The following is a 15,354-nucleotide window of genomic DNA, read 5'->3' on the forward strand; positions in this document are numbered from 1 at the left end:
AACTGAAGTGTTTAGACATGGTAATAACTACTACAACAATGATGAACACTATTTAAGTTACAATGAGCGTTATATATGTTCCCAATTTGTATTTTCAAATGGATTCATAAGTTTACAAAGCACTTCATTATCCCAAAAATAGTCATCATGAATATCCAGGATCCAGATTCACAATTTCCATGCATTCCTGCAGTGAGCGAATTGGAACAGTTGGATAAAGATTTTACAGCTCTTATTTTATCTCAGTTAATAGGACTTAAAACTTGTATTCAAATTTTGAATTGATTGATCTTCATCCAACGATTCCAGTCCGTTCACTATGTGCAAGAAGAAAATTGTGACAGTTCACAGTTGCAAAACCAGATCCAAATAGTCATTCCAATGAAATCACATAGCCCAACAAGGAGAAGACCCATAGTAGCTGGCTACAGACAACTCAATTCAAGACTTATTCTAGGACGGTGGCCACCCACTAAGAGCTTATAACTCCCTCTCATTGTGAAGGTACACTCATCCTCTTCTGAGCATTTTTCCTTATTCTCAGCAGTGTCTACTTGGGGGTTAACACGCATGATCAATTCACAAGCCGCCACACACATTACAGAGCAAAGTCAAAATCACTTCAGACTAATTCGGACACATGCATGTTACATTCAACAACTCAATCAGTAATCCAAAATCAACTCTATCAAAATCTAAATCACAAATGGGCATTTAAGCATCAGTTTGGGACAGTAGAGCTTCCCACCCATCTCATGTTAAGAATTTTAAGTGTTTAACATATTGGATTGTCGGTGCAAATCTTCCAAAAGTACATTCAGAATAATAGATACAAAAGTGTTCCTTCTTCTATGGTACATTGAAAACCCTCTAACCCTAACGGTAAAACAAAGGTAATTCAAACATTGAACATCCTCTAATAGGTAAAAGCAATGGTAATTCAAACGTTGAACCAATGGTAAAGCAATGGGAATTCAAATGTTGAACACCCTCTAATGATAAAGAAACGGTAATTCAAACATAACTTACAATTTCATGACTAGATTAAGGAAAATAAAATGGCAGTACCAAATCCATGATGTCCAACCAAGGTTTTAACAAGGGGGTCAAGATCCTCTCCATTTCTTCCAGTGTACAATATAACCACAATTATGATCCCATCAGTCTCATTTACAGGGATCACAATGCAATCCACAACCACAATTCAAAACCATGTTGATGACAGTACAGGTGTTAACTCTCCGGTATGTAGGAGAAGCCAGAGTTTTTATTTTTTATTTTTGTGAAAACCACATAAAATAAAGTTAAGGGCATTAAGGCCCTGTGAATCTAATAATTTCAACTATAGATAACCGGCCACATTGTTTCTCTTCCCCTACTCATCAACAAGGCATAAAATCAAAAACCCATAGCAAAAAAACCAGAGCCAAAAAGATACCCACATTCAAGAGACAGATCATACAAAATAACCAGTTAATCATATCTACAAAAACAACAATTAAACAACACAACAGTACCTACAACAACAATCCAAAACACCCCCTCCTTCTCACGACGGCAATGGATACTTCCTCGGCCGCCCCCGTTTCTTCTTCCCCGTCCCATTCCCCGATCCTACCCCGTTCGGCACCGCCGCCCCCGACCTCGTCAACCTGGTGGCCGCCGCCACCGGTGTCACACTCCCCACGCCATTCTCCGCCGCCACCGGCATCCAATTAGGCAGCGAAGAAGCCGGTTGCTGTGGCGGAGGAGGCGGTGACGGTGGCGCCTCCGCCGCCGAAGGAGCAGCTTCTTCCTCCGGCTGCGGAGGAGAACCGAAGCTGCCAACAACAAACCCCATGGGGAAGAACCCCCAGCAGCAATAATAAGCATCCTGACCGGGAACAAGCGGCGGCAGCGACGGAACCGTTACGCCGTGAAAGGATCTATCACAATTCTGGCACCGCAAGCAACAACCCTCATAAACCCTAGGGTACTCATACAAACGGTAACAGTAAGGACACGCGGTCCAGAAAGTAGAGCTCCTCCTCCTCCTCGAATTCTCGTCCGCGTGGATGTCCTCGCGGGCCGAAGCAGCGCTATTGCGGCCCGCAGTGGGCCCGGGACCGGGACCGGGCCCAGGCCCAGTCCTCCGGACGGGGAGCTTCTCCTGCTGCTGGACCCATCCAGGGACGGACAAATCGACGCGGGAGAAGAAAGAGAGCTCCTTGTCATAAACAGATTTCTTAATAGGGTCGGAGAGTAGGGCCCACGCATCGGCGACGAGCTGGAAGGCGTGGTCGGCGAAGTGGAAGCGGGACTTGTCGGGGTGGAGGAGGAGGGCAAGGCGGCGGTACTGTTTCTTGATCAGGTCCAGGTCGTCGGAGCGGCGGTCCACCTGGAGGACGGCGTACCAGTCGGGGTGGTTGTTGACGCGCTTGTCGGCGGCGAGGAGGACGTCAACTATGGCCAGGATCTGGTCGGAGCCTTCGAGGAGAGGCTCGGTTTCCTGGGCGAGGAAGGCGAACTCTCGAGACCCCACCAGATCGCGGTTCTGGAGGAGCTTCTCCGCGATCCCCAGGAGACGCTCCGCCTCGGCGCGTGTTGCGCTCTGCATTCTGATTGGAAATGGAAGTTGGGTGCTACTCACTCTTTCATCAGGAAAGGGGGCATTTTCTTAAGGTTTGTTTTTTACTATATAGCTAGTCAACTTACATTCACATTCAACTCATGAATGTATCTGTTTACTTTGGGACAATAAAATGAATGCATCTAATAAATGACTTAACCCCATCAATTCACATTAGATTCTTTTACTTTAATCAAAGGTTTTAAATTAGTCCTCAATTTAAATATTCAAATATAAATCCAATAATATATTAAAGTTGGGACTATAAAATATAACAATCAATATTAATAGTAATTTTTTAGGATGAAATAATAATAGGTAATAAAATAGAATATCTAGTATTAAATTTCTCAGCGGTCATTCTCTCAATATTAAAATTAAAAGATTGTCTTTCATTTTATTTTTAAGATTTTTAAAAAAAAAATCATAATTAAAAATGTCAATTATACTCTTAATTTTTATTGAATTAAAAAATCATAATTTTTGAATTTTTAAAAGACTTTGATTTTTATTTATCTATCATTTTCAAAGTTTAAAATAATCTTAATTATTTATTTGATAATTATACAGTTAATTTTTTTTATCTAATTTTAATTAATTTATATATATACATTTATTGTGAAAAGCTAAAATAAGAAATCTCATAATTATTCTATAAGATTCAAGAAAAAATATTATATTTTTTAGTTTTTACGTAAAAAATTTAAAGGCAGATAAAAAAGGATTGAGAGAGTAATTTTTAATTAATTTTAATTAATAAGAATGAGTGCATTAGAATTTAGAAATAGTAAATCAATACCACTACTTTGTTTTCTTTATTATTTTGTTTTCGAATAGGTGTGTAAGTACGTTAGTATAAAAATTTGTTAACTGTGTAAAAAATAAATTATAAACATAAAAATTAAACTTTTTATTAATTAAATGAAATGTACGGAGTCTTGTCAAATATATTGGTATTTTTTTTTATCATTAAGACATTAATGTCAACTATCTATTAAATTGGTTAATTTTGTAAAATTCACTTTCATTCATTCATTTATTAATATTTTTTGTCTGTTAAAAAAACTTACAACAACAAACATGATGGGAGTCAGTAGAAAGACATAAACATTATTAATTTCGAAATATTATGGATAATTTGAGAAAACATTAAAAATTATTCAAAATTTTAATATATATCTAATGTAAGTATTAATATATATATATATATATATATATATATATATATATATATATATATATATATTCATCAAATTTTAAAATAATTAATTTTATTTAATAGTATATTTATATATATAAATTATGATGAAAAATCATACATTTAATAAATTTATATTTCAATTATTAAATTTAATAAATATATTATATTTAATAAATACAATAATTAATAGGTTACCTAAAAAATACAATGATTAATAATATTTAAATAAAAAAATTCATTTATATATTTATAAAAAATACTAAATTAATAATATTAAATAATACATTTTTATTAACAACAATCATAATCAATCGATTGAGAACTTAGGCATGCTTAACTTTGTAAAAGTCATTCTTTTTTAGTTATTTATTAATCATTTTTCTTCAGTGAAAAAAAATATAGGGCAACAAATATGATTGGAATCAGTAGAAAGAAAGAAATATGATTAATTTCAAAAATATTATGGAAAATTTTAGAAAAAACATTAAAAATTATTCAAAAATTTAATATACATTTAATGTAAGTATTAATATATATATATATATATATATATATATATATATATATATATATATATATATATGTATCAAATTTCAAAATAATTAATTTTTATTTAATAATATATTTTATATACAGAAATTATGATGAAAAATCATTAATCTAATAAATTTATATTTTAATTATTAAATTTAATAAATACAATAATTAATAAGTTACCTGAAACATAAATGATTAATAATATTAAAATTAAAAAAATCATTTATATATTTATAAAAAAGTACTAAATTAATAATATTAATTGATACATTTTTTATTAACAACAATCATAATCACTCGATTCAGGATTTAATCACACATAAGGCTCTTCATCCATTTCTAAGAGTGTATTTTGTGAAATATCAAACTAAAATATTTTTCATAAATTCAATGTGTGTTATTAACTAAATTACACCCATTGATTATATTAATTGGTACATTTGTGCTGTCAAAGAAAGTGATAGTGTCTATGCTTTTTTTTTTCTCTTAACCATAGTGTCTATGTAATAAATATCATTGACATGGACAATTTCTTTTCATCATGATTAACAAGGACAATTTAGTTGTTCGTTAAATTTAGTCAATTTCATTAAATTTTATTAGATCTAATGATTATTGTGAAGTTTATGTTTTGATTAATGATTATAATATGTTGAAGTCTTTTTTACTTATACTACCTTTGTATTTAACAAAGATTTTGACTTAGTTGACTGATTAAAATGTGTAAGTATTATAAACCTTTAATATCGTATTCAATTCTTACATATAAAAAAATATTTCTTCCATTTCTAAATCTAAAACATTTTTAACTAATTCACACCTTTTAAGAAAGTTGATTAATATAATTAGTAATATTAAATTTATTAATAATTTGTATTATTTTATAAAAATTCCCTTAAGTTTATTAGGACTCATAATTCCTCTCTTTCCATTAATTTATTTTTACACCTAATTAATTAATGTTAGTTAATCTTTTTATTCAATGCTTATAAGAAAGATAATATATTTATTTTTTAAATATATAATATTTATTGTGAAATAATAAAGAATATTTGAGTTAAAAAATAATTAATAAAAAGGACAAATTAAAAAAAGTCTTATAAAAAGAAGACAAATAAAACTAAAAAAAAAATTATATTTAGGGATGGAGGGAGTATAAAATTAATGTTGATGATTAAATTTTATATAGATAATTAATCTGATTTTATTCCAAATCAAAGAACTTTATACATGAAACGAGAAGGATAGACTGACAAGCATGTCAGCTACCTTATTAAAAGAGCGTGGGCATAACAAAAGGAGAAACTGCCAAAGGTATTTGCAATCTTCAAACAGTAACAATGACCCCTCATGTTTTCCTTTCTTCCTAGCAAGATTCAGTTTCTGACAATCTTTCTCAAACATAACATATGAAAACGAAGAGTGTTTAGTCGTCTCAATAGCCCACCGCAGGTACAACACTTCAGGAACATCAGATGGCATAGTTTCAACGAGAAAATTTGTTGTTGTGGCCAACAACTCTCCTCTATGGTCCCGAAAAATGATACCAAAGCATGTTTCACGCGATCCCTTAACAAAAGCATCAATATTGCACTTCACTATATATATGAATAGGAGTTTTAGTTTCCACTTTAAATCCTAAGGTGATGAGTTGTTCTTGAGGGGTCTGATTTTTGGGGGTTGCTCATGGTGACACTATCATCCCGAGCCAACACTTGATCAATAGATATCCACTTACCTTCAAACACCCAAATGTTCCTCCTTTGCCAAATTGTCGAAATGAAGTTTTAAAAATTTGCCACAATTTCGGGTTCTGTCTCTTCTAACCACTGCTTCAGCCAGTCAGAGAATGACTAGACATGATCTTGAATCCTTACCCCCACCTCGAAGCAAACCAAATCTTCATTGCTTCTACACAATCTACCAGGGCTTGACTGTGAGGTAGTGCTTGCAAGCCTTCCACATTATGTTCCTGCAACGGGGAATACAAGAGATTTTCCACACCTTTTTCCAGAAAGACCTCATGTCGATCTAAACTCCATGTTGCATTGTTTGGGCGGAGTCTCTCGAACGTCATATGGTATTGAGAATTGACCTTATAAAGGCCATTTTCAACATGTTTCCATATCATTTGATCCTCCATTGTGGCAAACTGATATTGCACCAATAGTTGTAGTTATCTCTTAGGGAAAGACAGTTTAAAAAAATATTTAGGGCTTAAAACGAGATCATTGAATTTAGGGCTTAAAACGAGACTATGAATTAATTAAATGGTCAGGAGCATTTGGGATCCACCTATCCCCTCGTACCTTCACATTTATGCCATCCCCGATTCTCCAAAACGTTCCTTGGTCAATAATCCACTTTGAAGCCTTAATACCCGACCAAGTGGCACTTTGGTAGGAGGACATTTTTGCATTCACTGGCTGGCAGCGAGGGAAGTATTTAAAAGTCCCTGAAAAAAGAAAGTCAACATCGTGAACCAAACGCCACCATTGCTTGACTAGAAGAGCTAAATTGAAAGCCCTTGATGACCGAAAATCCATTCCATTCAAATCTTTTGATTGAGATCATTTTTCCCAGCTAGCCTAGTGCATCTTTCTTCTTTCTACATCTCCACCCTAGAAATTTTTTGCCATCATTCCTTCAATTTGCTTGCATAAGCACTAAGGAAGCAGGAAATATCCCATCATATGTGATGGGATGGATTGGACCACAAACTTAATCAAAACTTCACATCTTGCTCTGGATAAGACCTTCTCCATCCAACTCTTGAGCTTCTTCCAAACACAATCTGGGATAAATTGAAATGTTTGTTTCTTGGATCTCCTAACAATTGTTGGAAGTCTCGTGTATTTTGAGAAGCTACCCATTGTCTTAACTCCCATCAACCTCTCAAAGTCATCAATCCTGGAACTATGAATATTTCGGCTAAAAGCAAGCATTGATTTATCCAAGTTAATTTTATGTCTGAAAACTTTATCATATGTAAGAAGAATCTCAGTCAAATATGTTGCCTCCTCCAAAAAAAGAGCAGGTGAAAATGATATTGTCATCGACAAGGAATAAATGAGAGATAAGAGGTGCCTTTGGACACACTTTAAGTCCATGCAAGGTCCACATCTCTATTGCCCTTGTGATCATCGTCGAGAAAACTTTCGTACAAAGGATAAAAAGATAGGGGGAAAGAGAGTCCATTTGCCTTAATCCCCTGTGAGGGTAAAAAATCTCTGTTGGTACTCCATTCAGAAGCACTTGAAAATATTTTGTCCTTACACATCCCATAATAAGATCAACCCATGCTGGGGGGAAGCCCGTAGACATGAGCATTTTTTCCAGAAAAGCCCACTCCACCCTATCATAGGCTTTTGAAATGTCCAATTTCAAGGCCATACATCTTTTCTTTCAAGCACTCTTCTTCTTCATGTAATGAAAACACTCAAAGGCTACGAGCGCATTATTTGTGATCTGCCTATTAGGAACAAAGGCACTTTGTGTTTCACAAACAATTTCAGGAAGAATTAATTGGAGCCTGTTTGCAACAGTTTTGCCACCAATTTAAAGATCATGTTGCATAGGCTAATAGGGCAAAAAAAGACTAGCATGATTAGGTCTTTTTACCTTTGGTATGAAAGCAATCAAAGTTTGGTTAAGAGATAACGAGTCCTTCCCATTGCTGAGAACTTGAAGGACCAAATTTGTGACATCTTCACCCATCACTTGTCAGAAACGTTGGTAAAATAATGCTAGATAGAGTACCATCAATCTCAGGTGCATTTGATGGGTGCATTTGGTCTAGAGCACACTTGACCTCCTTGGTTGTGAAAGCCTTATCCAAAACTGAAGATAAATCTGGTCAAACACGGCCTTAGACCATATTAGTTGCTTGCTCAATGTCAATAGGATTCAAAAAGGTAAAACGGTTAGAAAAATAGGACGTGAGAATCGAACCTATATTTTCCTCTTCCTCGAAGCATACTCCCTGATCATTCTTGATCCTGTCAATTGTATTCCTCTTCCTCCTTTGTCGAGCCATATGATAGAAGAATTTTGAGTTTTTGTCTCCATAATCAAGCCAAGTTGCCCTAGGCCTTTGGGCTCACTTCATTTCATCATGTTACAGTAGGCAACCTATATTCTTTTCTTCCTCTATAATATGTTTGACTTGAGACAGAACCTTTGGATCATTGTGTAACCAATTCAACTTTTTTTAAAACTTTTTTATTATCTTAGGAACCTTACCAAAAGTATCCTTTCCCCACTCCACTAGTTCCTCCCTTACCCAAGCCAAATTTACTTCCATCGATCCACCCTTATGCCATATTTATCCACCACTTTAGCACATCCATCATTTTGAAGCCAAGCTTCTTCAAAATGATAAGAGTTTTTCAACCCTTTTCTTTTTACGTCTGGACTTGTAGTCAAATTCAACAAGGATTGGACTGTGATTAGACCGATGGAGGGTTAGATTCGAAACCCATCATTTCAGCCAAACATGAATCCAACTATCATTCTACAGATCTCTATTCAAAAGTTCTTTTATAAGATGAGGCATGTTTCTCCTATTTGACCATGTAAATCAATATCCATCAAAACCAAGGTCTACTAACCTGCATTGCTCTAGTACCATTCTAAACCAAGCAATGAGGTTGATATTTGCCTCATTTCCTCCATTTTTATCATCAGGGCATAAGATCTCTTTGAAATCCCTGACACACATCCAAAAGAGACCTGGCCCTGGACAAAGTGTGTGAATTAGGTCCCAAGTCAAAATCTTGTTACTTGCTTCCGAAAATCCATAGATCAAGGATAAATAAAAAGAATGTGCTTGATGCAGAAATGAGACTTTGACATATATGTGGTTCCGAGATGCTGAAATAACCTCTACTTCCACTCCCTCCTTTAAAAAAAAAACCAATCCACTTACATGATGACTAACATGTCGAAAGCAATCAACACCACAACAATTTGAGATCCCAACAACACGTTTCAATGTCTTTCCAACTCTTTTACTACTTTCTTGGTTTCCATAAGTAACACCAAGTCGGGGGCTTTGGAAACTAAAAGTTTTCTCAAAGGTTGAACTATGTTATGTTCCTAGAATTCGAGGACTAGGAGACATCCAGAAAAGAGAGATTAAGGAGAGGAATTTTCTGATTTTTATTGCTTGCATTCCATTACATCTTACATTCGTATATATAGGCACATGAATGCTGAATTGTTATTCTAATTCCTCTACATGCAGGTCCTAAGGAGCAAAGGCCAACAATTGCAAATAATCGGATATCAGAATAAGATTAAGATTCTGATAGCAGACAAGTATCCTCACTTTCCACTAGCAGGCTGCCAGCTCAGCGTTTAGGAGCAAAGGTGGTTACGAAATCCTCCAAATGATGCGGTTTGCTCAATTTCCTTTTGGCCCTATGGTTAGTGCTTGTCTGCTAGCCATTCTTCTGTCCTAGGTTGCTTCATCATAACATTCTCTGGCCCATCAAAAACACCTTGTCCTCAAGGTGTTGACTGTAGGAAGATTGAACCTAGATCCCAAATTAGAATAGGTGTAGGAATGAGTTTTCAAGTATATATTAAATTTGATTAGTTTCAGTATTCAGCGCTTATTGCAAAGTTTAGATTTTGATAAATATGACTATAATTTGTTCGAGTCTGTATTAGAGAAAATTCATACATAAGTAAAAGAGAAAATTATATATATATATATATATATATATATATATATATATAATTTTTTAAGCCATAAATTAAATATTAAAATTTGTGCATTTAGTAATGTGATATTCTAAACACTACAAAATGTTTGTTTTATTTTAATATGTAATTAAAAATTTAAATATTTTTTCAATCCTACAAATATATCATTTTATAGTTTAGTGTCTGTCAAATATATTTATTTTAATTTTTTTCCTACAAATATATATTTTTTCCTACATCATTAAGTGATGGTGTGATTCACCATTTCGTTGGTCACATCATTTTTTTATAACTAATAGTGACGATGAGAACAAAAATAAAACAAACATAATTTACATGGATTGAAGTAATTTTTTTTATAAGGACAAAAAGTAAAAAAATTAAATTGTAGTGACAAAAAATATATTTATGTCTTCTTTTATTGGTTGAAAACTATTGAAATTAATAAATTTTTATGGATGTCACCTCTTATTCAATGTTTCTCTCCTTTTTTATACTCTTTCCTTTCCTTTTTTAATTGTTGAATTTTTGAAAGAATTTTGTTTTTATTTATCTATCGATTTCAAAGTAGAAGATAATACTAATTAATTATTTGCCAATTATACCCTTAGTTTAAATATTAAAACTATTATTGATCAATGGCTTATTAGATCTAATGCTTATTGAGAATTTTATGTTTTGATTAATGATTATAATATATGTTCAAGCCTCTTTTAATTATAAATAATTAATGTAGATAATTGAACTTTTTAATAAATATATTTAAGTCTATTAATTTTGATTAGATTCAAAGCTTATTATCTCATGTATTAATTACTTTTAGACTATCATACTCCTAATTAAATAAGAGAGATGTTATATTAACATGTAGAGAGAAAAACGTTAATAACAATGATATTCTTAGAAAAGTTTTAAATTTAGGACAAATTCATTGTTATAAATTAAATTAATTGTTTTTCTTAATCTTGATGAATTAGTTAATTAAATCTTATAAATAAGAACAAAAATTTTACAACTTATACTAATTTTATCTAACTACACTCAAACTCAAATTAATTAGAGAATCTAATATAATGTTCATAACAAAAAAAAAGTTTAAATTTAAATTTCATAAATGAAAATATGATAAAAAAGAAAGAAAAAAATGTTAAAAATTCCCTTAAATGAAAAATATGATAAAAAAAATCCCTTAAATGAAAAATATGATATAAAAAATCCCTTGAAAGAAAAATATGATAAAATTCCTTTAAATGGAAAATATGAAGAATAAAAAATTCCTTAAATGAAAAATATGATAAAAAACATTTCCTTAAATTTCTTTTATCCTCCTTAAGAGATTAGGAGTGTTTTTTCATCCAAAAGGTTAGATACTTATCCTACTAAGATATGAATTATCACTGGTTCAAGAAAATTTTACACACCAAAAAAGTTGAACATGAATTTTTCTATGAAATAGATAGTTTTTTACATGTGAACACAACAAAATCTTATATCAATGTGTCAATACCATGTGCTAAATATTCCCTTAAAATGAAAAATATGATTAAAAAGACTCTTAAATAAATGAGTTTAATAACTGTAAAATAATTATACACTCTGGTCAAATTAAATCATTATCAATATAATTTTATAAAAATAAATAAACTTACTCTACATGATAATTTAAAATTAGAAAAAAATGTAAATTTATTTTATATTATTCATACATAACTTTTCTCTCTCTCAAAAGTAAATAAATTTACTTGATTATGAAGAGTTTTGGAGTCAGCAAGACGTTTGGACATTATTTTTATTATTTTTATTTTTATTTTTATTAATTACTATTATTTAATGCGGCCAAAATATTTATTGTTATTTAATACTTAAGGGATTCTTGATTTTTAAAGCACTTTTGACGTAGCAAGTGGTCTACGTTATCTTTTGGCGCCTCATTTATAAATTTGCTGTCTTATATTGAACTCACTCGACAGTGTTCTGAAACAAAACGGCTAATAATCAATCTTCATCGGTGACGAGACGATCATGAATCTGCCTCCGCCTAGGGTTTTCGAATCCCTTCATTTCAATCATGCGAATGCGAATTCGATCACCAGCCCCACCTTCCTCCATCATCAACCGCTCGGTAAGATCATTTCTTTTCAACACTTCCACTGCTTTTACGGTAAAAAGCTTCAATCTTTTTCCGATTAATTCGGTGCATGTCGTTTTGTGTTTTTCCTCTTCTCTTCTTTTGTTCTTTTTTTTTCCAATGGTGTATGTATGTAGCTGTATGAGTCGTGTTTGATCTTGAGAATTAAGATTGATATGATCTTTTGTTCTTTTCTAATGGAACATTGGTTTGAGATCGAGGATGATAGAGTCTTTGCTCCAAGTTTAGATTTTTATTTTTTTTTATTTTCCTCTTTTCAACGTGAAAACGCGTGAGAAAAAAAGAATACTCCTCAAACGTAGGCATAGTGAAACGAAGCCAGGGTGGTAATCACTAATCACCTACAGTTAAGCACTCAAACCTCAAGGTGGATTTTTAGAGAGATTTAACCTATCAATGGAATTGAGTCTAGCAGAAGGGACTGATCTCTTACAATATGGTGAATCAAGATTCGAATGTCCACGGGGAGAAGGGTTCATCCGACGGTGTCTCGAATTGTTTCCGAAGGAAAAGACACGTGGGAAACCCAAAACAAAAGATAAATTTAACCCAAAAATTAATTTACATGATGAACATCCTGGCCAAAAAATCCTGGAGGGAAAATAGAAGAGAATAATCAGTCTTCAATCCCGCTCATAGTATTGTCGTGTCTAAAAAAACATGTAGACCTAGGATTTCTTATGGTCTTTAACCCAAAACAAAGTTTAAAAGAAAAAACATAATATAAAACAACCTGAGTTGCGCCATGGCCTTTTAAATTGAAGGAAGAAAACATTAACTGAAACATATATAATTGAAACTTGTTGTTGTAACCAGGGTAACAAACAGAAAGTAGAAAAGAAATACGCATGGAGTTTAGTGTGATTAATTTGCCCTAAAGCATACTATGGGCCTTCACCTTTGATCAATGGAGATTACAAGTATTAGTCGATCAATGCTCAATCCCTAATCCCAGTTCATTTAATTTCTTACTGTTGCTTATATATTTTGTATCTTCTTGAAAATATCTTGTTGGGTCATATATAGTGCAGGCTTTTGAATCAGGTCATATGTCGAGGGAAAACCCAAAATAAATGCACGCACTTTATACCAAAATTGAAAGAAAAAATGAGTTCCAATTATGAAGTTTGAGAGTTCTGATTTTTATTGTAGAAGTTATATATACTTTAGCTTTGCCATTTAGTGTATGTTTTAGAATTCTAATTCAATTTGAATTTTTTTTTCTTGTTATTTTATGTTGTTCTCTACCTCCTTGTTTTCTTCTTTTACGAGGTTCCGATGTTGTTATGGTCTCCATGGCATAATTGTTAAGGTCAGTGTAAAGGATGTTCACAGTTTTTCTTGTGTTAATGTTGATGCAGTTGGCGGTAACTATATTATGGAGACAAGGGTGGAGACATTGGGGGATGTATGTGATGGCAAAAGCAATTCTAATTTGGAAGAAGCTTTTAAACTATCAAATTGCACCACTCATGAAAATCATCCCCATTTTAAGTTGGATAATCTAGAATGTAACAGTTCTATTACCAGTGGTGGTGTATCTTCAGGGACTCCATCCAGTGTATTGTAACTTCTATCTGTAATATTACATTCTTAGAAGAAGAATTTAAATGCCAGATTAATATATATCTGTGTTCAATTTTTATTTTTTTTGCAGACTGAATCAGCTATCATTAATTTAGAAGGAGATGAGTGCATGAACAAGAGTACTCCTTCAAGCCCTCTGTCTATTGCAGAGAATGGTTCATTTTATGGTAATCCTGGATTCCTATCTTATAAACTTCATCACATTTTTGTGGAAGTGTTACATTTTTGTTTACTAAATACTAACTAAATTTTCTGTAAATTTCAGCTTCATTGAATGGTTGTGGATTTAACCATTGCATCGGCAATTCTGACGTGGTAATTATTTTAACATTAATTAGCAGAATCTTTGTGCTAAATAGTTAAACATTACATGTAATTTTTTCACCGAATGCCATTTTTTAGATGTGATTGTTCTTTTACTGTTTTTGTAATTTATTTCAGTTTATATATTTTGATTAAGATACCTGTTAAATCTTTTATCCCTGAATATATAAAAGCTGAAATAAATCCTTTTTATCTGCATGCGCTGCTTTCTCTTAGCTCAAGAGACCATTTGTTTATGATTTTTTTAAAGAAAATATTTTTTTTATTAAAAACATGTTTAAATTTTTTATGACAATTAGATAGGCTTTTTAAAAAATAAATTTCAGAAGCTAAACATATTGGTGTCATTTTATAGCTAATATTTAGGATTGAGTTATATTCAAATTCATATTTTAAGAAAAAAAAAAATTAACACTATATATATTCAGCTTGGTGCATGGATGACAAAGGGACGAATGATTTATTTTAATAGATTTATGATATACTTTAATATCATCTTAGAATGTAAATTTGAAATTGAATCCAAAAATAAAGGAGGAGGAAGTGTCTTTTTTCTTTTTCTCCTAAATCTAAAATTTCCCACTTTATGATCTTAGTATGTGTTATTATTTTCTTTCTTTGATACACGAAAAGCACAATCATCTTGTTCCCATAACACTCTCAGTGTCAATAGGAACATGAACATATTCTTCATATATCAAAGAAAAAAATAACACATACAAAGATCATGAAACAAGAAATTTAGATTTTGGAGAAAAAAGAAAAGACGCACTCCCTCACCCTCTATTTGTGTAGGTTCAATTTCAAACCTACATTCTAAGAAAAAGAATTTTTCTGTCAAAAAATGCACACCCTTTATACACACTAGTATTTTAAACCTTTGTAATATATATAATAAATGTTTATTTTATATAATTAAAATTTATAATTAAAATAAATAAATGAATATTTTTTAATACCTAACTAATATTTTAAATTTATCATAAGCAATGTATGTTGTGATACAAAGTTATTTTTAACTATTGATAATTTGAAATAAAAAACATTGACATTCAATTTAAAAATAAAGATTAAATAGATTGAAAAGCGAGGTTAAGAAAAATCCCTAAAAATATTCCCTTAAATAAAAACTCTTAAAAACACTCTTATTTGAGATATCTATTATAATATGTGTGTGTATTTTGCACTGATTCAGCTTTTGTACTTACTATTATTTTCTTTCTTCAGGATCACACAAAC

The 15,354-nt window shown here is 32.0% G+C and overlaps 1 protein-coding gene across 2 annotated transcripts; it reads right to left on the bottom strand.

Annotated features, from left to right (window-relative positions):
- LOC100816918 (uncharacterized) lies at nucleotides 1–2,683 on the bottom strand. 2 transcript variants are annotated; one of them, XM_003518211.5, is made up of 2 exons: nucleotides 1,518–2,683; nucleotides 1–550 (listed from the first exon to the last, which is right to left on the bottom strand). In XM_003518211.5, the coding sequence occupies exon 1, from the start codon at nucleotides 2,594–2,596 to the stop codon at nucleotides 1,550–1,552; it is 1,047 nt and encodes a 348-aa protein (XP_003518259.1). In that variant the 5' UTR covers nucleotides 2,597–2,683; the 3' UTR covers nucleotides 1–550; nucleotides 1,518–1,549. The 2 variants fall into 2 exon arrangements, with proteins under 2 accessions (XP_003518259.1, XP_040864049.1); XM_041008115.1 differs by having other exon boundaries at nucleotides 1–627.
- Nucleotides 2,684–15,354: the final 12,671 nt, after the last annotated feature.

Source organism: Glycine max, chromosome 2, assembly GCF_000004515.6.
Source record: "Glycine max cultivar Williams 82 chromosome 2, Glycine_max_v4.0, whole genome shotgun sequence".
Classification (NCBI taxonomy): Eukaryota; Viridiplantae; Streptophyta; class Magnoliopsida; order Fabales; family Fabaceae; genus Glycine; species Glycine max.

Bases quoted from the DNA above. Each gene is read 5' to 3' on its own strand.
- LOC100816918 (XM_003518211.5), bottom strand. From the start codon at position 2,596: ATGCAGAGCGCAACACGCGCCGAGGCGGAGCGTCTCCTGGGGATCGCG.